This window comes from Parus major, chromosome 28, assembly GCF_001522545.3.
Source record: "Parus major isolate Abel chromosome 28, Parus_major1.1, whole genome shotgun sequence".
NCBI lineage: Eukaryota > Metazoa > Chordata > Aves > Passeriformes > Paridae > Parus > Parus major.
The window spans coordinates 1,561,881-1,583,745 of record NC_031797.1 but is presented as its reverse complement, the minus strand read 5'-3'; the positions used below and the strand labels follow the sequence as shown (position 1 = coordinate 1,583,745).

General features: G+C 45.6%; 1 protein-coding gene across 8 annotated transcripts in view; it reads left to right on the top strand.

The window, feature by feature from the left end:
• AP3D1 (adaptor related protein complex 3 subunit delta 1) overlaps positions 1 to 20,491 on the top strand; it is a 43,225-nt gene extending 22,734 nt beyond the window's left edge. For 2 of the 8 annotated variants that reach the window (XM_033520188.1, XM_033520191.1), the window contains 24 exons: positions 177 to 226; positions 624 to 672; positions 1,443 to 1,588; positions 2,302 to 2,450; positions 2,536 to 2,766; positions 4,238 to 4,469; positions 4,852 to 4,997; positions 5,123 to 5,264; positions 6,004 to 6,075; positions 6,813 to 6,888; positions 7,705 to 7,904; positions 8,559 to 8,632; positions 9,806 to 9,829; positions 10,894 to 11,101; positions 12,278 to 12,340; positions 12,974 to 13,072; positions 13,851 to 14,000; positions 14,123 to 14,170; positions 14,510 to 14,699; positions 15,742 to 15,830; positions 16,795 to 16,880; positions 17,225 to 17,346; positions 18,073 to 18,152; positions 18,306 to 20,491. In XM_033520188.1, the coding sequence (XP_033376079.1) occupies positions 177 to 226; positions 624 to 672; positions 1,443 to 1,588; positions 2,302 to 2,450; positions 2,536 to 2,766; positions 4,238 to 4,469; positions 4,852 to 4,997; positions 5,123 to 5,264; positions 6,004 to 6,075; positions 6,813 to 6,888; positions 7,705 to 7,904; positions 8,559 to 8,632; positions 9,806 to 9,829; positions 10,894 to 11,101; positions 12,278 to 12,340; positions 12,974 to 13,072; positions 13,851 to 14,000; positions 14,123 to 14,170; positions 14,510 to 14,699; positions 15,742 to 15,830; positions 16,795 to 16,880; positions 17,225 to 17,346; positions 18,073 to 18,152; positions 18,306 to 18,401 (2,822 nt within the window). In that variant the 3' untranslated portion in view covers positions 18,402 to 20,491. The other 6 variants (XR_004500373.1, XM_015651845.3, XM_033520189.1 and 3 more) reach the window with 6 other exon arrangements.
• The last annotated feature ends 1,374 nt before the right edge of the window (positions 20,492 to 21,865 follow it).

Sequence of the window (21,865 nt, the reverse complement as noted above, 5' to 3'; positions counted from 1 at the left end):
AAGTTCATGTCACAACCTTCTCTCCTCCTTCCAGACCCCCAAAAGTCCAGGCAAACAGACAAACAATAATCCAGCACCTTTCCCTGAGAGCTGAGCTAGGTGCAGGCTGTTGGGTGTTGATGTTGCAGTCACTCCCAGCACAGAAATACTGAGTGGAATTTGTGCTTCTGTTTCAGTTCTGATCTCTCTGTCCTCGGGGATGCCCAACCACAGCGCCAGCATCCAGGTGGGACCCTGCATTTGGGGATTGTTCTGCTCTGCTCTGGGATCACAAGGGCTGGGGAAAATGGGATTGTGTTCCTCTGCCAGGAGTTACAGCAGTAGCTCCCTGAAGTGCTCTCACTGTGCAATCCTGCAGACTGAAGCATTTCCTGTATAAATTCTCCTTCTTAATTTACTCTAAAATGCAGAGTTTGAGAGTTTTTCCAACTCAAAAATTCATCTCCTGTTATCAGTATGGTCATACAGAGGTTTGTTTTGTTTGGAAGTCTGTTAATGTAACAAAACCCTCTCACCTGGACACCTCAGGGCTTGGTCAGATCCTTCCTTGTGTATTGAGTAAACTTGATGAAGACTTATTTTAATTAAGACCTGTAATAAACATGGTGTGGTCTTTTTTCCAGCTTTGTGTGCAGAAGTTGAGGATATTGATAGAAGATTCTGACCAGAACTGTAAGTATGGTACTTGTCTTCATGAAGCTGTTGGCCTCCAAGCACTGGGGGGATGCTGCAGCAGCCTCAGAGGGGTTGTAGTGCCTGGTGTGCTGTAAACATATGCTGGGGTCTTTAATATGGAAATAATTTTTGATGGTGAGCACTTCTTTATAATAATATTTTTAAAAACAAATGACAATAATTATTACTGCTGTTTATGGTCTTGTAATCTAAAACAGTTATTTCCATGCTCTGGGATTTCCCTTTTTATAGATTGGCTGCTTGGAAAGCAGTGACAGCTGTTTTCAGCAGAGTGAGCATAAGTGTAAAATGCAAGAGTGTTGACTGACTTTAGTGACTGCAAGGAATACTGGGAAATTTTTCTTTTGTGCAGCTCTTTTTCCTGCCATCTGAATTTTTCCCCTTGAGAGCAGGACTGCTACACACCAATCTTCTGCTTTTAAAGCTGTGTTCACCTCAGGATGGCTGTTCTAAAACCCCAGCATTTCTGTTTATTAAATACATATTTTTGAATCAATGCTAGAACTTGAGGTGCATGAAGACCCTGATGAGGGTTATATATATAATTACTTGTTTGTCTATGAGATTATGAAATTAAAGACCATAGTCTGTGATTCACCATTCTCAAAAATGCTTTTCTTCATCACGGATTTTTGTTTAAGGGTTTCAATACCAGGTGCTTCAGTTGAAACCAGCTTTAAGATTTCATGCTCAGCACAAAACAGTATTTCTATATTTGGAAAGAAGTTTTATTTTGTCTTTCACAGTGAAGTACCTGGGACTGTTAGCTATGTCCAAAATCCTGAAAACGCACCCCAAGTCAGTTCAGTCTCACAAGGATCTCATTCTCCAATGTTTGGATGACAAAGATGAGTCCATCCGACTCAGAGCTTTAGATCTCCTCTATGGCATGGTATGTTCCTACATTTATTTCCTCTGCAGCCCCTCTGACTCTTTAGGCAGGTGATGTTATGGAAAACCTGCAACTTTCTCTGCCCATTCCACAGCAGAGTTTTGATAACAGCTCCCATATCTTTTCTGGCCCTCAAGACAAATAAAATACCTGGCCCAGCATGAGGGCTTTAAAAGTTCTCATTCGGACTGGATGGAGTTTCTCAGTTCAGGCCCTGTTGGAAATCACTCATTTTGAAATCCATTCCACTGGGTGTGAATTACTTCTAAATTTTTTTCCTTTATAAGTAAAAATTATTTAAACTCTTAAGCTTTCTAATCTGGCAATAGAAGATTCACTTTCTTTTGGATTTCTGTATTGCTGATAGTAATTCTGATCCTCAGCTCTCCCACAGCAAGGTCATCACAGAATCAGCTGGATTGGAAAAAGCCTTGGAGGTCATCAAGTCCAGCCTATGACCTTGAACACCACTTGTGAGCCAGGCCATGGCACTAAGTGCCTCATCCAGTCATTTCTTAAACACCTTGTAACTTGTCTTGTACTCTCAAAAACATTGAACAGTATTAAACAGGTTCATTTTTGGATTGGGCCCACAGAGGTGGTTCTGGTTTCTTGTTAACATGATATGGGTCCAGCTAAGAGCCAACAGCTGCTTACTGGAACTGGAAGGAGTTGGTTGTGTGGGAAACTGGTTGAGCCCACCTCTTTAACAGGTCTCCAAGAAGAACTTGATGGAGATTGTGAAGAAACTGATGATTCACGTGGATAAAGCCGAAGGGACGACATACCGAGATGAGCTGCTGACCAAAATCATAGACATCTGCAGCCAGTCCAATTATCAATACATCACAAACTTTGAATGGTCAGTGCTTTCAGCTGCCAGCTTGGAGCTCTTCACAAAGGTAGTGCAGGACTGTCCTCTGATAGCCACCCATCCCTTCCCATAGGTACATAAGCATCCTGGTGGAGCTGACCCGGCTGGAGGGCACGAGGCACGGGCACCTGATCGCAGCCCAGATGTTGGATGTGGCCATCAGAGTGAAAGCCATCCGGAAGTTTGCGGTGTCCCAGATGGCCATGCTGCTGGACAATGCCCACCTTATCGCCAGCAACACCCAGAGGAACGGCATCTGTGAGGTGCTCTATGCTGCTGCCTGGATCTGCGGGGAGTTCTCTGAGTAAGTGCAAACAGAGCCTGGTGTGCTGTGAGGGGCAGCTTGTGGGCAAAGCTTTCGGTCACTGAAATGTGTTTTTGAGAGAAGGATGGTTCAGAGTATGTGCCTTAATGCCACCAAAGTGATTGTTTTTCTCTTGTTCTCTCATGCTATTGATTCCTCAACTCTTTCTAGCCAAGACATTTTTAACTATCTGGTCATTTTTCCTGTCTCTCCAGCCTTGCCCACTCATGCAGGAAGTCATAGTAGTGAATCACAGAATCCCAGAATATTCTCAGTCGGAAAGGACCCCCAGGGATCATTGAGTTTAATCCCTGGCCCTGCCCAGACCCCCCAACAAGCCCCCCCTGAGCATCCCTGAGAGCGCTGTCCAAACGCTCCTGGAGCTCTGGCAGCCTTGGGGCCGGGCCCATTCCCTGGGGAGCCTGGGCAGTGCCAGCAGCCTCGGGGGGAAGAACCTTGCCCTGAGATCCATCCCAAGCCCTGGCACAGCTCCAGCCCTTCCTGGGCTCCTGTCCCTGTCCCAGAGCAGAGCTCAGCCCCTGCCCCTCCGCCTCCCCTCGGGAGGAGCTGCAGCCCCCGAGGAGCCTCCCCTCAGTCTCCTCTGCTCCAGCTGAACGAGCCAAGTGCCCTCAGCTGCTCCTCAGAGCCTTCCCCAGCTCCGTGTCCCTCCTCTGGACACTCTCCAACAGCTTTGGATCCTTCTGATACTGTAGGTATAAGCTGTTAGATCTTAGGATGTTGAAGGAACGCCTTAATCTTTTATATTATAGGGAACATGTGCAATCACCATGTTTGAATTAGTTCTTTCCTCCCTGTTTTCCCTGTGTTAAAAGGTGTTTGTGGAGCCCCATCTTCCTGGAAATTAAAAGTTGTCATCTTTTTGCTCAAAAATTTTCAGTGCCCACTGGAGCACAGTTTTTCAGTGTTCTTGTAACGAATACAGTGTTTTAGCTTCAATAGATGTTTTTGTCTCTTGCTTGTGTAGATACAGCTTTTACCCAGCTTTTATTCTGTTAGATTGGACAGGTGTGGGACTGTAGTCTGACTGTAGTCTGCTCTTACCAGCTGGTTTGGTGTCTCCTTCTACTTGTCACTCTGAACACTGGCTCTAGTTTAAATTCACACTGTAGGTGTGATATGCTGGTATCATTGGGGGAATGCTGGTACAGCTGAGATAATTTTCTTTTAAAAAAAAAAAAAGTTGTACAAAGAAAACTGCAGATGAAGAAGTAAGAGAATATTCTCATCTTTTCCAGTGTGACCACATTTTTACTTAGAAACAACTTGAGCTTTCAGTGTGTCCAGTAACTTTTTTTGTGCATCTTCTATTTAGTTGTGAGCAGATAATGTTGAGTGAGGGCATGAGAGCTGTTAAAACAAAGTGCTGTGTTCTATATTCCTTTGTGTATTAAACACTGCCTGCTGGATTTTATTTTTGCTTGCCTTTCATCTGTGTACTCTGTCCTTACAGACACCTTGAGGAAGCAAACCAAACCCTGGAAGCAATGTTGAGGCCCAAAGTTACAACCCTGCCAGGACACATCCAGGCTGTTTACGTGCAGAACATGGTGAAGCTCTATGCATCCATCCTGCAGCAGAAGGAGCAGGCTGGGGAAAAGGAAGCAGCTCAGGAAATTACACAGCTGATGATTGAGCGCCTGCCTCAGTTTGTGCAGAGTGCTGATCTGGAGGTTCAGGAGAGGGTAAGAGAACAAAATGACTTTGGGATTTATCATAGGAAGCCTTGGAGCAGGTCTGTGGTTCTTTGTGGTCATGCACATTTTCTATAAGCTGTTATCAGTGACAAAGCCCAGATCTTATTGCAGTTTGATGCCATCTCTGAAGGCTGCCAGCAAGATCTTTACTCAAAACAATTTAATTTTAAAATTATTCAGGCACATAAGGGCACAAAAAAGACTGAGCTAAAAGATAGGCTAATATGGACTTTTTATGTATTTACCTGCAGTTTATGCTACTTTTCTTAATTCCCTTAATGGAGTAAAACACCTTCTGTTGACTTCAGTCAATTCATTTGGTTCAGCTTGTTAAATACTACTCTGAAACCAGTTCTGCATTTGTTTTTAGGCTTCTTGCATCTTGCAGCTAATAAAATACATTCAGAAGCTACAAGTAAAAGAAGTTCCTGTAGCTGAGGAAGTGATAGCCCTGTTTGCTGGTGAGCTGAACCCTGTGGCTCCTAAAGCACAGAAGAAAGTCCCTGTTCCAGAGGGGTAAAGTTCCTTCTCTCTCCCAAACCCTTATTTAAACTTTAAATAATAAAACAAAGTGTATGATGAGACACTGAAATACTCAGGGGTACTGAGTCAAGCTGTTTGTTTGCTGCACTTCTTCCCAGCCTGGACCTCGATGCCTGGATCAATGAGCCTCCATCAGACAGTGAGTCTGAAGATGAAAAGCCCAAAACAATATTTCATGAGGAGGAACAAAGGCATTCAAGACACAGGCAGCCAGAAATAGATGAAGAGGAACTGGCCAGAGTGAGTGAATGTTAAAATGCTTTTCCCTACATAATTCAATAGTAATCTAAGTGGTGCTGGAGCAGTGGGGGCTGTTGTGGATTCTCCACATAGCCAGGGAGCCCCTCTGCTCTCCACAGCTCAGGATTGCTGATCACTGATGTGAGCTGATGCTTATGGACTTCAGCAGCTTCTTTGAATGAGTGTAACATGCTCAGCAGTGATCTCACCTTTCCTGCCTCTGACCTCTTTAGTTGCACAGAGAGAACTTGTTGTTATGTGAATTTTCATTTCTTCCTCTCCTTGCAGAAATGAAAACAGAAATATTCCAATTGCCGTCAAAAAGTGATGTCTGGGAACTATAGATTATCTCTAGTCTATAATTAAGAAGAAAAGAAGGGTGTTCTAAGGAATTTTAGTTATAGTATCATATACAATGACTTGGGTTGGAAGGGACCTTACAGCTCATCTCATTTGAGCCTCTGCCATGGGCAGAGACACCTTCCACTATGCCAGGCTGCTCCAAGCCCTGTCCAGCCTTGAACTCTTCCAGGGATGGGAATTAGTAATGCTACCTGCAGTTCTATGTTAGTATGTCTGGTAACTCAGAACTGCTTTATCACACACAAGCTGCTCTGCTCTAGTGTTTTCAGAGTAGTTATGTATTGTTCAAAAGGCAGGGAGCTTTTGTTTTGCACTTTGGTGTCTTTTGTCTCTTTGCTTACAAACAGTGTAACTGCAAATCCTCTTTTGCTTTTAGCGTCGTGAAGCCCGGAAACAAGAGCAGGCAAACAACCCATTTTATATTAAAAGCTCTCCTTCCCCTCAGAAGGTGAGTCTGAAATGCAATATCTCACTGGCCTCTGCTGTCACTGTGTGAAGGCTCCCTGAATATCAGAGCTGCAGCCTCCTCTGGGACACTGATATTTCTCCTGCAGTTCTGACCACTTTATAATGTGTGGACTGGAGTGGCTGCCTGCAGCTGTTTTTATAACTCCTGTTTGTGTTGTTAATCTCCTGAGTGACCTGGTACTCCCAGAGCAGCCTGTGAGAGTCTGTGCAGTTTGTCCCAGCCCTGGGTGATGGCAGCATTCAGACCCCCAGGCACCTCACTCAGAGCCCTGCAGAGGGTGACCCTGGAACACACAGAGTGCTTTGTGGATCACAAAGTTGTGGTCTCTGAACACCTTTTTCAGGGAAGGAACTTCCTTTATTCCCTCTGTATCCAAAGTACTGCCCCATGTTCCTCAACTCCAATCTCCAAATTTATCTTCTGAAGTGGCAAGTTATTAGCAATAAAACACCAACCAAAAGCTCTTCAGAGAGCTGCAATAATTCTTCGGGGCAGTAGTGGGTTAAAAAACTAGCTAAGAGTAGGGTCCTTTATAATAGTTATCAACTGACTTTAAAACACACTCTGCCACCACACAGGATTTTAACAAGCTGTTCCATTCCTATCCTTTAAAATGTTCACTTAAGGGATTGAACTACTTGATGTTTTTTGATGTGCCTATTTACAGACATTTGTGCTGGCAGTGCCCAGAATGTAACAATTCTTTCTTTTCCCAGCGATACCAAGACACTCCAGGGGTGGAACATATTCCTGTGGTCCAGATCGACCTTTCTGTCCCATTAAAAGTTCCAGGTAAGCACAGCTAATCTTTAAAATTAATTAAAGAAATTCAGTTTAGCAAAAGTCATAATTCCTTCTTAGGACTTCCACCTGAGGTTTTGAAGGGCAAGGAGCACACTTTCATTAAAGTCTTAAGTTAAAGTCTTAAATATGTCTCCTTAATTGACATTTGAAAATAGTACTTTGCAGTCTGAGTTCCTTTCAAGATAATATTAGAAATAATTCTGTGATCAGGAATGTCATGTAGCCAGATTTGTAATGTTTAGAAGAACCAACCACTGTTTTATGTGGGAGCAGTCACCATGAAAATATCTTAAGAGGTCTGATGGAGGTGATCAGGAGACCTAGAATAGGAGACCTTAAATAGAATCTAATGGTGGAGATACTGTTTGAATACCTTGTTTCAATTATCAAAAGTAGTTGTGTATCTAAGGAGTGGTTGGATACAGCACTGAAAAGCTGTTGATAAAGTACCTTATACTGCTAGGGGTAAGTTCTAGGTGCAAATATTTAAGTTTTTTTCCAAAAGTTTTCAGTACAGCAGCAGTGTCACCAATTCTCAAAATCTCAGTGTTTGGATGCTCCTTGTAATGCAGTAATGCAGCCAAGAATCAGGGAGTAGGATTGAGCTGTGTCCTGTTTCTGGAGAAATGGAGTGGACAGCAAAGCTGTGCTTGGGGGGCTGTGTGAGGTGATGTGGAAGTGCAGGGAGGTGTGGATCCAGCTGGCTCTGGGAAGCTGGGAGCAGGAGCAGGGCACACTCCTGGCATGGTGTTCTAGTGCTCAGTCCATGTGACTGTACCTGAAGGCAGCTTGGCTTTCCCCCAGGAATGCCCATGTCCGACCAGTATGTGAAACTAGAAGAAGAGCGAAGGCATAAACAGAAACTGGAGAAAGACAAGAAAAAGAAAAAACAGAAAAAGGAGAAGAGAGGGAAACACCATCGCCACAACTCCCTGCACACAGAGAGTGAGGAGGACATTGCTCCAGCTCACCACGTTGACATCATCACAGAGGAGATGCCAGAGGTCAGCTCCTGTGGTTGGGGGCTGGGATTTATCTTTGTGCAGCTCCTGAGAGATTTTTTCCCCCACAACTGCAGCCAGTCTGCGATGTGGCAGTTCCAGAGCTCTGCTGTCTTGCAGAGCTGTTTTAGAAATGACTGAGATGATCCCAGGCTGTTCTTTGCAGGGGCAGAAATTACTGTCTTTTTTTTCATGAGAGACAAAAATTGCCACTGAAGCTATTAAAGACATCAAAACCAACAAAACAATGTTCATCCCTGCTCTAAAAGTAACACTGTCCAAATAGCATTTATTATGCTCTGCTGCTTCACTTTGACAGTAACTTGCTGTCTAGTCAGCAGCTTTGTAGCTGATGATAATTAATTGCAGATGCTAATGATGTCATCTGTATTTGTTTCTAAAATTTCCTTTAATCAAAACTGAACAGCAGCAATTCAAATCCTGCTGTTTATGAAGAAGGGGTTTCTGTTCTAAATTAATCTTGAAACGGGATGCTGCACTGAAGTGCATTGTTCCTATAACTTACTGTGCCTGACTGCAGCTGGCCTGGTGCAGGGTTCACAGGCTCAACAAAACTTAATTTGGGTGGTGTTAAGCTTGAGTTTGAAAATTGCCAGTGGTTTGCTGCCTCAGTGGATGTCTCTATGTCTCCTGCAGAATGCTTTGCCCAGTGATGAAGATGACAAAGATCCAAATGATCCCTATAAGGCACTTGACATAGATCTGGATAAGTAAGTGGCAGTTTTGTGTGTGAGTTCACTGAGTTGCTAAGGGAATGCCTGAGGGCAAGGCTGGGGTTGAGCAGGCAAAGGCACTACAGGCCACCAGGGGAAAAGGCTGAAGTCTCTCATCATGGCTTTGATGAAACCTCAGGTGCTCATCCAGCTTTGTCTCTCACTACAGCTTGGATGATAAAAATCTCAACTCCTGAGTATGAGGGAGGGGCAGGAGAGTCACTAAATGTAGTGTGAGTGTGACTGAAGGAGTGTGGAAGCACAGCCAGTGGATCAGGTGTGGGTCACTCTGAGGTTTGGGTGTCCCACTGTGTCTCTGCTGTGACATGTGTTGGCACTGAGTGTGTCCTGTGTCCATCTGTCCCCCTCAGAAGCTCTGTGTCTGTGGCAAGCCTCTGTTGTGATCACTGACCTGTAACACCCACCCCACTGCCCTGTGGCCCTTCAGTGTGGTCCCACTGTTGAGCAGTGTTGTTCTGATGTGACTGAGCTGCGTGTCACACCTGTGACCAGGCTGGTCCCCCCCAGCTGCTGGAGCTGTGCCAGTGCCAGCACCTCATCCACACCTCAAGCCCCTGCATCCACATGTCCATGAGCACTGGGCTGTTCAGCTTGCACATGGAGATTGGTTTGGATTTTTTTGTTTTAGTTGCTGTTTTACAAAATCACCATGCTAAAAATAATTGCTGGTTTGTGGTCCAGGGATGCCTCCTGTAAAGTCTGGAAGACTGTGCAGACCCATGTGGGTGTGTGTAGGATCTCTCTCTTCCTCTAATACTTGAGTCTGTGCCTTTCTTTGCAGTTCCAAATTTATAGGGCTTTGGCCCCTCAATATGTTGTAAAAAGTGTCATAGCATTTTAAAAAAGTGAATAAAAGAGTTTCTGAGAAAATTCCTTTTTTGGAAGGCCTGAGTCTGCAGGGACAAATGTATAAAAGGAAATTAATTTCTGACTGTAGCTCCTGTATTTGCATGATGACTCTCAGAGCACACCCAACAGAGCAGGGCCTGGGTGCTGTGCTCCAGGAGGCATCCAGGGCTCTTGGGTTGTTCCATCCATTCCCTCCCCTGTGCCATGAGTGCTGTGCTCTCCTGTCATGATTTCTCATGTCTGTGTCCTCTCTCTTTCTTTCTGTGCTTGCACTGCTCTGTCTGTCACGCTCACACGCAGTCTGGTTTCAGGGAAGCCTTCCAGGTAAGAATATCTCCCAAGTGTTGACCTTTGTCAGGTTGGTTGATTTTGGACAGTGCAAGTCCTTGAAGGGTGGTGAAACTGTTAAATCAGAGACCCTCACATTTGTGAGTCTGTTTTGTCACTGGCTTTCAGCACCAATGCTGTTCCTGTACAGGTGTACCTGAAATAGTAAAAGATGAGGCCTTGTTTGCTGTTCAGTCTTCTCTTTGTGTCTGAAAGTAAAAAATTAATTGGTTCTAGTTCTTAATGCAATATAAGCAAAAAAAAAATTGGGGCAGTTGAGGCCATTAGACATCTTCCTGAACTGAGGTTTGCTGTGCAAATGTAAAAATTGACATTAAATAAAAGCTAAGAAATAGAAAAAGATGCAGCTGGTAAAATTCTTGCTGATTTCTGGAAATGTTTGACAAGAACGAGAGAATTTTCTGTCGGTTTTTGGGGTTTTTTTTTCCCCCAATTAGTAGATTTGGGGTACAGTGTTAATATGAACTGCTATTGGTGCTTTTTTGGAACAGGTGTCTGAAGTTACATTTAACTTATAAAATGTGATGATAGAGTAGAAGTTCATAGTGCAAACTTTCAAAATAAAAATGACTTAAAATAATTCCCAATTGGACTGATCTATTCATCAAGAACAACAAACCCCACACCCTTCAAGAGCTACTGGAGCCATGCTGGCATTCCACTGCTCAAATTTCCACTCTGTTGGAAATGCTGTTCTGCATCCTTGCTTTTCCTTGGAGAAGGATTCCATGGAAACACAGCATAACACTACATGGAGCTGTTCCTCTGTGGGTGTTACTCAGCCTGCAGGCCTCTAGCTGGCATCTCTAAGGGTTAAACAGCAAGACCTTGGCTCTCAGTCACCTTCCAATTGTTTCCTCTGACTCCTAACCCACAAGGGCAATGTCTGCAGTTGCATAAATAAACTCCAGGTATAGAAGTGTGTGCTGATTTCAGGCTTGGGGGCCCAGCTCCCTAAAAACAAAGCACACCTTGTATTGCACAGGTCATCTGGCTGAGGGAGGCTGTTTGCAGCAGGTAATGGGCTCTTTCTTTTCAAGACCCTTAGCAGACAGTGAGAAGCTGCCAGTGCAGAGGCACAGGAATGTTGAGGCCCTGAAGTCACCAGACTCAGAAGTTCCCCTAGTAGAGAAGAAGAGCAAGAAACCCAAAAAGAAGGAAAAGAAACATAAAGATAAAGAGAGAGAGAAAGGAAAGAAGAAAGAGAAAGAGAAAAAGGTGGTAGAGGAGGAAGAAGAAGAAAAAAAGGTAATTCTCCAAGATTTGCATTATTTTAGCTCCTACTGTTACTGCTGAGTTCAGTTTGTTGCTTAGGAACAGTTGCATTTGACAGTTCAAACAGCTGAATGCATTCAACCTCTTATTTCCTTAAGTTTTACAACCATAGCAGCAGGTATTTAAAGATTTCTGTTAATAAAAATAACATTTATTTGGCCTCCTAAGTTAGCAGAACTCAGCTTACTGCAGCCTACACAGCAGGTCTGCCAGAGCTCACGTGGAAGCTGAGTTTGCTGATATTTTGTCTGTTCTCCAAGTGGGGAACTCCTTAGCAAAATATCTGGAACTTGTGTTTTGTCATTTGTTCTGCATCCTGTCTCCCATGTAGTCCAGAACCTTTCAGTTATAAACCCTGCCATTAGCTGCCAGTTGCTCTCAGGATTTGAAGTATCCTCCTTTTAATGCCCTGCAGAGCTGCATTTTCCCCTCTGCACTGCAGCCCTTGGAATGTCAGGGATACCCTGGTGAGGGGGTGCAGGGCAGGTGCTGTCAGCTGGCCCCAGCTTTGGAAGTGCTCAGAGACTAAAGTGAAGCTTCTTGTGTGTTTGCTCCTGAATGTATCACAGCATCTGTGCATGAGGAGCATTCTGGAGTGCTGCATTTACATGGGAGGTTTTGATTTAACTGTAGAGTCACAGAATGCCAGACTGGTTTGGGTTCAAAGGAACCTTAAAGCTTATCCAGCCCCACCCCTGCCATGGCAGGGACACCTTCCACCATCCCAGGCTGCTCCAAGCCCCGTCCAGCCTGGCCTTGGGCACTGCCAGGGATCCAGGGGCAGCCCCAGCTGCTCTGGGCACCCTGTGCCAGGGCCTGCCCACCCTCCCAGCCAACAATTCCTTCCCAATATCCCATCCAGCCCTGCCCTCTGGCACTGGGAGCCATTCCCTGTGTCCTGTCCCTCCAGGCCTTGTCCCCAGTCCCTCTCCAGCTCTCCTGGAGCCCCTTTAGGCCCTGCAAGGGGCTCTGAGCTCTCCCTGGAGCCTTCTCTTCTCCAGGTGAGCACCCCCAGCTCTCCCAGCCCTGTGATCTTTTTGTTTTGGTTTTCTTTTGTTGATGTTGTTGTTGAGGGGTGTTGGGTTTTTTATTTGATTTTTAAGAATGTTATAAAAACAATGATAATGGGCTTTTTCTCCTGAAATTCAGGGGGAAGACTTGGATTTCTGGCTCTCCACTGCTCCACCAGATGCTCCCACGCCCCAGCCACAGGTAGGAATCTTTTCCCCCATCAGAGGAAACTTCTCTGGTTATTTCTTGCCTGTGAGCTGTGCAGGAATGCTGTGTCATGCTGCAGCACAGGAGACAACATCAGCTTCATCTCCTCAGCTTCCTGCTGGGGAGCAGAGAGAGATATTGTGTCAGCCCAGTTGAGAGAAACTGTGATGGGAGAGTTCAGGCTTGTTCTGTGCAGATCAAGGAATAGAAATAGAAATACAGATGCAGCTCCAGGCTTGGCTGGTTTTGTTATTGATGGGTATAATGTTATACAGTGGGTACAGTTTTATTTCCCAGTATGAGGTAGACTCTAGCAACATTAATAGACATGAGAGACAGAGTGTGAAAGAAAATTCTCATGAATTTTGATGGGAAATTCTAGAGGAAGAGACAAGGAATATAAGGGGATGGATTCCTTGGAGGAAATCTTCTGAATCGTGTCCTCAGGTGATCATATTTGCTGGGTTTCAGAGGCATGAAATGAAAGCCCTGATACCATGTTAGCCTAATGTCATTTCTGAAATAACAGCTGTGAGGAGTTGTCACTGTTGAGTTTCTTTTGGTGTGGGCTTTGGTTGTTCCAGCTGCTTTCCATTGGTGTCAGAATCCTTCTGCTCTTCTCCTCAGAGCGAGCCCAGAATGGGCACTGCTGTGGTGGCTGAATCTCAAGAGGTAAAAAAAGAAGAAAGGGAAGAGCAAGATGAGGAGGAGGAGGATGAAGGAAAGGTAAGCAGTTCAAGTTAAGAGGAAATTGCCTCAAGTTACACCAGGGGAGGCTTAGATAAGATATTAGGAAAGTTGTTTTTGGTTTTTTTTTAATTTTTATTTTTAATGGAAAGGATTGTCAGGCATTGGAATGGGCTGCCCAGGGCAGTAGTGGAGTCCCTGTAAGTGTACAGAAAACCTGTGGATGTGGCACTTGTGGACATGGTTTAGTGATGGACGTGGTGGTGCTGGGCTGATGGTTGGACCTGATGACATTAAAGATCTTTTCCAGCCTTCACAATTGTCTGGTTCTGTGAACTTGCTGTCACCTTTCAGCCATATTCTCCTGCTGTCTCAAATTCCTTAAAAAGCAGCACACAGGATTTACCAACAGCATCTGTCCAGTGCAGTGTCCTCCTGCAAATGTTACATCCTTGAGGAGCTGTGAACACCTTGTGGTCAGAGGTTTGGTTGTTCCCTGAGCCAAGGGACAGGTCCCAGTTAAAGCTGAGCTTCCAAACAGTTTGAGAGATTTGGCCTTGTGCTGTTCCCAGGCTGCTTTGGGATAAGGTATGGGCAGCTGGGTGAGGAGCAGGGTTTACTGGGACTCCATGTGCAATTAGTTTTGGGATTTAAGGGATGGTAACTCTGTTTTGGGTTCTGTAGAAAAGGGAAACTTTGTTCAGTCCACAAAGTGCAGAGAGCAAAAGTCTGGAGTTGGAAGTGTGGTAGAGGGGTCATGGCTAGAAATCAACAGTTTCTTTAAGGGCCTGTTGTAGTTTCTTGTTCTTCTTGATAGAAATCCTCCAAGCATAAGAAGAAAAAGCACAAGAAAGAGAAAGAAGAGAAATCAAAGGATAAAAAGAAATCCAAAAAGAAGAGTCATCACAGTGAGGAGGAGCCCCTGGAGTCGGTGCAGAATGGGACACTAGAGGATGAGCCACTACCAGTGAGTAGCTGTGCCCAGGCCTGGGGACAAGGAGATCTCAGCTGGTTGGGAGGGAGGACAGTGACAGCCCTTTTCAGAGTTGTTAGTTCTGGTGTGACTGTGACTTCTCTCTTGTTTACCAGCCCATGTCCAGTTACCGCCTTCTCGCTGAAAACCCGTACATTAAAATGGTGAGTTCGGGGTGTTTGTTCCAAATGTCATTCCCTCTGTTCCCTGAGAGAGGGATAACCTGGGCATGGTGGAGTGACTTCATGTAGCCATTATATAACTGAAGAACTGTTTCAATCCCAGAAGGTAGAACTATAACCAAGCTTCATTTCCTTTGGGTATCCCACTTTAATTTCTAAGCTGATATTTTCCCAATCCCTAGCTGATCACCAGTGTGTTTCCATAATCCTCTAGCTATACCAAATTACCTCCCTTTTGAACCTGGTTTTATCCCCATGCTGTCTTCTCCTCCTTGAAGTTCCTCTGATTCTTTCCTGTGACATTTTTCCCTTCATTTGCAGACCTATGATATTCAAGGAAACCTCCAGAATGACAGCCAAGTTACTGTGTCTGTTATCTTTGAGAACAAAAGCACTAGCTTCCTTAAGAGCATGGAACTGAATGTCCTGGACTCTCTCAACACTAAAATGCTCCGACCAGAAGGATCATCAGTACATGATGGGATACCCGTGCCCTTCCAGCTCCCCCCTGGTATGCACAGCTTTGCACAGGGCTCTTGGAGCGTGGCTGGCCCTGCACTGCCCTCCTGTGGGAAGAGCTGCTTGAACTTCTTGCTGTTTTCCAGAAAAACATCTCTGCCTGGGTGTTCCTGGGCTTTCCCACAGTTTCCTGGAGAGGATAAGCCTTCTCCCAGTAATGCAGGTGGTTCTGCACAGCAAGGATCTAGGGCTGGGAGTCCCAAATATCTGAGTTCCTTTTCCAGGTGCCTGCAGGCTGGCATACCTTTGATTACAGCAATCCAAAATTCATGATGTGTTTGCTGTGAGATTTAAAATGAAACAAGGTAGTAGGTTTGTGAAGCATTAGAATCCACTCTGGATTTATTCTGGAGCTCTTGTCCCACTGTTTGAATGGCAGAGGCCTTCTGCAGTGAAGGTTTGTGCTAAGGATGTGCAAGGAGGAGAGCTGAGCCCTCCAGAAATATTAAGCACAGAAATGAAGGATAATAGTTTTGTACAGAGCACAGTAGTACAGTCAAATCGGTGAACTTCCCTGAATTTCCCTTCCTTCACTGAGGAGGTAATTTGAATCCCGAAACAGGTCACAGAGGGCTGGAGTGGCCTCAGGCTGCTTTACAGTCCCTCATCAAAAGCAGTAGGGTGTTTGATTTGGTCTTAAATCTGTATGAGGCAGTTCTTGACACAGACTTGTATATTAAAAAGAAAATATAGAAACATTAGGATTCAAATTAGCTCTGAAAGCTACTCTGAAATGTTTATAATATAAATCCAGTTATGTGAATAGTTTAAATATGTGACACTGTGACACTTTGCCTGGGCACTTGCTCAATAACTTCCACCAAATGCCAGCTTCCATTGCTGCTTCTGAGAGATCCAAGTACTGTAACATTGTTGACTCACCATAACAGTTGAGTGTAGAACTCTCTTCCAAATCAAAGCTTTTCAAACTTGGTTCAAAAATAGTCTGCACATAAGTCAGTTTATCCTAACCATTACTTAGATCTGGAAACCATGTTCTGACCTGACTTTTCCCTCTCTTCTTTTCACACTAGGAATCTCTAATGAAGCCCAGTTTGTGTTTACACTTCAGAGTATTGTTATGGCTCAGAAGTTAAAAGGAACACTGTCCTTTATAGTCAAAGTAAGTGCAGCTCTCAACTGCCTCTGCTTCCTTGGAACTGCGTCAGGGAGCTGGACTCGGGTGGGAAGCTCTGCTCTCGAGCTTTTTTTAGGCATCATTTCATCCCTGCTGCAGCAGCCCATTCTGTGAGGAACGTTTTCACATGACATCTTGTGCAAAGAGTGCCCCCAGTCCTGCGTCAGCACGTCCTGGATTGTCATTCCTGGCAGTGTGTGAGCAAGTCTGCAACATGTGCCACATTGTCAGCTAGAAAATCACACTGCTCTGCTGGGGAGGGGAGAGAGGGAACCAGGGTCTGCTCCTTCTCATCTCAGTTGGACACTGCAGTCTGGTATAAGGCTGGAAAACAAAAATAAGAATTAGATGTGGTTATTAAGAGTGGAAATCCAGACCAAGAGTTAGGTCAGTGGAAGGCATTGTTTAATAGGTATTGAGCTGGATAAGACTGTGTAGATATCTGATGTTATTTCAGTACAGTTATTAATGAAAGAGCTGCATGAGCAGCTCGAAGGAAATGAGTGGAGACAGTTGTGGCTACTCCTGAGTCAGCCATTATCTCTATTTTAAGGGTTTTTTAAAAATAGCATGCTAGTCCTATTTTAGTACCTAAGAATCTGGGAACTATTAATTTATTATTTTGCTCAGGAAATAATGAACTACAGAACCACATCTCCAAGTGTAGTTTAAACTCGGTCTGCTCAGTCTATTTTAGCAGAGTGCAGGGAGACCTGCAGCCTGATGTGTCCCTTACCTGTTGGAGGTGCTTGTATCAACCCAGCTACCCAAACCTTTGAGTGGGCTGATGTGGTGGGATGGTTCTCAGACTGATCCTTCAGGCCCAGCCAGGCTATTTCAGAGGGAACTCAGCCCTCAGCTCCTCACTGCTGCCTGTGTGGTGGGTAGGGGTGGCTCCTCTTGCTGCCTCAGGGCTCCCACTCATGTGCTGTCCTTTGCCCTGTTGCAGAATGATGAAGGTTCAACCCATGAAAAACTAGATTTCAAATTGCACTTCAGTTGTGCTTCATACTTGATCACGACGCCTTGCTACAGGTGAGTGCCTGTGCTGCCCCTGGCAGGCTGAGCTCTGCCTGCTCCCCGGGCTTTGGGCAGTGTCTCTGTAAGGGGTGACAGTCAGATATGTGCAGTGACCTATTTCAAGTGGCTCTGCAGGGGGAGCTCTGTGCCCTGCGGGCTGGCAGAGGCAGCTCTGGCAGCAAGAGGGCACAAGTTGCTCCAGTGGACTCTGGAGTGTGGTTTACATATTTGCTGTAAACCCGTTTTCCTAGAGCTTGGTAGCACTTTAGCTTCTGTATCCTGACATGTTTCATGGGGCTGGTGGGACAGATTTCACTTGCACTTCTAATAAAACATTTACTTTCCTTCCTGTTCTGCAGTGATGCTTTTGCCAAGCTCCTAGAGTCTGGAGATCTGCACATGAATTCTATTAAAGTAGATGGAATTAGCATTTCTTTCCAACATCTACTGGCAAAGATCTGTTTTCATCATCATTTTTCAGGTGAGTCTTCCTTGATGCAGAGCTTTCTGCAGAACTCTGTTCTAAAATCTCTGCTGTGCTTGGTGAGCACAACACTCCATGGGCTCAGCTATCACAGGAGCAGGAGATGTCCAGATTAAATACATTTGTGAGAGTTTTCTCCAGTTTTGCAACATCAAAGCATGCAGTGTTCTGCAAAATGAATTCTCCTTGTGTCCCTGTGGAATTCCTGCAACCCAGTGAGGCATGTGACAGGTATCATGGGAGCAGATGGTGTGGAGTTCAGTCTGTAACTGTTCTCTGGAGGGTGGGTTTGATCTGCAGGGCTTCAGACTCCTTCCCAGTGCTTTGTTTCAGTGAGGGAGAGCCCCAGCTATTTAGGTTTGGGTTTATTAATTAAAACACAAGCACTGGCTGAAGCAAAACAACTGTCTGTTTCATCATGCTCTGGTGTTTGCGTTAGACATTGCCTCACTGGAAGTATTTCTGGGGAAGAAATCTACATTCTGAGCTGTGTTTTTGCCACAGAACATTTGTGGCTTAGGAGACAAATGACTCACCTCGTTATTGTGAAATGTCCCAGAGAGAAGCCAGGAGGAGCCAGGCACATCTTAACCCTGACTTCTTCCTCCCCTCTGTAGAAGCCTCTGTTCCTCGAGGCCAGGCAGAGCAATGGTTGCTCTCCAGGGGAAGCAAGGCTTGAATTAAAATTGAATTGAATGAAATGAAATTGCTGTTTCTCTGCAGTTGTGGAACGTGTTGATTCGTGTGCATCCATGTACAGCCGTTCTATCCAAGGCCATCACGTCTGCCTACTGGTAAAAAAGGTGAGAGCATTGTAACCCCTGAGAGAATGTAAACCTGGAGCCTTCCCTGCCTTCCTCTGCCTCTTTCCAGTCCCTGAGTTTGGCTGGGAATACATTTATCCTCTCCTGGAAGAGGACCTAATGAATTTTTTCTTTTTCTTTTTTCTTTCCAAGGGAGAGAACTCTGTATCCATAGATGGGAAATGCAATGATTCTACCCTGCTTAGCAACTTGTTGGATGAGATGAAAGAGACATTGTCCAAGTGCTGAATATTCCTTATAAAATATTCCAACGACCAGAAACACACCCAACGTGTAAAGACGAGCAGACCCAAGTGTTAAGTTTCTCCCTCGTACGCATGTACTACCCTGGGGCACGTGCTTTCAGTTAACTCCACCATTGGTTGCAGTTTAGACATTTTAAGGCTGTATGTTACCTTTTTATTTTCAGAACTTTTTACAAACTGTGGTGTTAACCCTTTCTAGCCCAAAGAGATCCTGGTGACATGACTGGAGGAGGGAGGGGAGGAGGGAGGGAGGGAGGGGCGGGCACTATTTATTCAGCAGCTCATGATGATCCCATGACCTTCATCTGTGTGGGACGGGAACTGAGCAGGACTTTATCAACAGTAGCACAGTTTGTTGCTTGTGCTTATGCCAGGGAAGGTTGACTTAATCCTTAGCCATGAAATATGTCTTCAGGGCTGCTGCAGTTGATGTATATTTCTAGCAGAGGCTGGTGCTGGACCAGAAGGCCTCTTTTTGGTTTTTTTTTTTATATATATATGATTTATTATTATCTCAAGATCTATTGTGATCAGCAGATAAACATCCTCCATCTCCTTGAGCTAATCCAAAGGAGCCCTGTGAGAACTGGGATGTTTGAGTTTCTGTTTATAGTAGTTGCCTTGAGCCTTAACCTTCTTTTAGTGACAGCTGGAAGAGTCGAGTGTGGAAGCATGAAATGGTCTGAAAGTGTTACTGTTTGGGTCTGTGATCCCCTCGACTGCCCCACACACGGAATCTGTCAGGCCTCTCCCCTTTGAGCTGTATCTGCTGATGTGTTTTATGAGTCCACTTCAATTTCACATTCCTGAACAGTTAAGCTGTAGCAAGAAACTGGAAATCCAAAGGGGTCTGTTCCTGCTTTTTTATCCTTTCGCTCACCAGCTGAGGTTGACCATTGCCAGGTAGAAAAACAGCCATGGGTGCAGCCTCTTGTGTGCAGGTCCATGTCCTCCCTCTGGGTTCTGAAACCAGCAGGGTCATTCTGTGTCCCCTCAGTGTCCCTCAGCCCTGCCCTTGCTGCAGTGAGAGCAGATTTGGCAGCACAAGTGCCCCTGGGTCCCTGTGGCAGAGCCCTCCCTGCTGGGGTGCAGGAGAGAGGGATGGATTGGGAGCCCCTCACCCTGCTGGGGTGCAGGAGGGGAAGGAGTGAGGATCCCCTCTCCCTGCCAGGGTGCAGGAGGGGGAGGGGGCTGGGGAGCTGCAGGTTTGGGACTATAGCAGTTGCTTTAGAGGGAAGAAAGGAGAGTCTGGGAGGTGCCCATTCTGCACTACTGGAATCTTGTGGAGTCACTAACAGGAAAAGGATGCCACGGGGTCCTGCAGAGATGCTCAGCTGATGTCTTTCTCCAACATCCCTTGCTTTCAACTTATTTTTTTATTCCCTTTGCTCCATTTCTTTCCTCGCTGTTCCACACCCAGTGAGGAAAACTCTGTGGAATAGTTTTGCTTCGAGGCATGGGTCAGGAGCAGTTGATTGCTCCAAAAAGGTGCCCAGGGAGGAGCTGGCTGGGTCTGCACATCTCCAGCACCACCACCACTCCTAAAACAGCAAATCCCTACACAGGGAGCAGGATAAAGTGTTGGTCTTATCCCTTGGGTGATGTCCTGTACTTTACACGTGTCTTGTGCTCTTTACACTCTTCCCACAGGAGGTATTTTGGCAAAGGCTCTGCTCTGGTGCTCTGGGTTCCTTGCCAGGCCCAGCTCCGTGTATGACCACGCTGCCAGGACGTGGAGGGTTTGGTTTTGGTCAGCCTCCCTTGGTTAGCCAGTTGTGTATTAGAAACTGAACATATTAAAATTGTCTTAAAGGATAATGTTCCTCAATTAGTGTTTGGGTTTTTTAATTCATGGATGAAAACTGTCACTTTAGCATGTAGAGTCTCTTACAGAATCCTGTGCAGTGATTCTAGAATTTTGAAACTGTATGATGTGTTACATTCACAAATTTATTTGCTATCAACATTCCCTGGAAAAAAAACAAAAAAAAAGAAAAAGAAAGCAACATACCACAAGCTGCTGTAATGATTTTGTGTCAAGATGATCCAATAAACTTTCAAAACAAAGTTAAATTTTTGGCTTTGTAAGTGGTCCTTTCATAAGACTGTTCCAGTTTGGATGGACCCAAAATCAAGGCATGGATTTACCCCAGGGCTGAACATTGTGTCTCCAGTGGAGGTAAAAGGAATCTCCTGGCAAAAGAAGGTAGAGAATTCCTAATGGCACCCTTTGAAAGGCAGCTCTGCAACACCAGCTGTCACTAAGACTGAAATTACAGGAAAAAATCGTTCAGACTGTCTCAGTTAAATCTCCATTAATTGTTTTATTTTTTGGATTGTGATTGCAGCTAAAACCCAACACTTGGGAAAATGGGAGCTCTGGTCTGAATGAGGCTGGAATCAGCCCCTGCTGTTGCTTCCTCTTGGCCTCCAGTGACATTTGTGACAAACGTGGTGACATTGAGATGAGGATTAATACCTGTCCTGCCACAGCAGGAATGAGGCCTTGGCTTGGCTGATGCCCCAGTGGTTTCCAGTCACACCAGAACTGGTGAGAATCATCTTGGGATAGAAAATCCCTGGGGCTGTGAGTCAGGAGCCAGCAGTTCTTCACTGGGAATTGCCCAGTACCGTGGTGGAGCCATTGCTGGCAGATACTGCTCAGGAAGGATCCAGGTCCTCTGTTCTCAGTGCTGCAACCCCACATGGACCTGCCATGGGTTGGGACTGCACAAATCTGATGGAACAGAATAGAAACAAAAGCAAACTCCAACCAAGGAAGTGCCTGGAGCAAACATCAAGTGTTAAATGAGCCACAGGAGCTGAGCTGGGGTGGGCTGGGAGCTGATCCTGCCCCTTCCTCAGCCCTGGAGTGCTGTGTCCAGTTCTGGGCTCTTCTGGGGCAGAGCTGGAGCTCCTGCTGTGGGGTCTGTGCAGGGCTGTGAGGATGATGATGAGGGGGGATGAAGAAAGGCTGCTGGGGCAGGGGGAAGAGCAGAGATGGATAGCGATATAGACAACCTGGATGTATGTATATTATATATATGGATATATACCTTATAAAGGGCCTGGGGGTATCAGAGGCCGGGGCATCAGAGTTAATGGTAAGAAACTGGAACACAGGAAATTCCACCTGAGCAGGGTAGGAACTTTGCCCTGCGTGTGACTGAGCGCTGGCACAGGCTGCCCAGAGAGGTGGTGGAGTCACCTTCCCTGGAGATCCTCAAAAGCCATCTGGACATTATCCTGATGTGCTTTGGGGCCCCTGCTGAGCCCGGTGAGCTCCAATGGTGCCTCCCAACCTCCCTTCCGTGGTTCTGTGAGCGGGAGCTGCCCACGAAGCTGGCACACAGGCTCCTGCCCTGGGGCAGAGCATCATCTGTGGGGGGATGCAGGCAGAGCGGCCCCGCGGCTGCTGGAGCAGGGCCCGGCTGTTCCCGGGAGCAG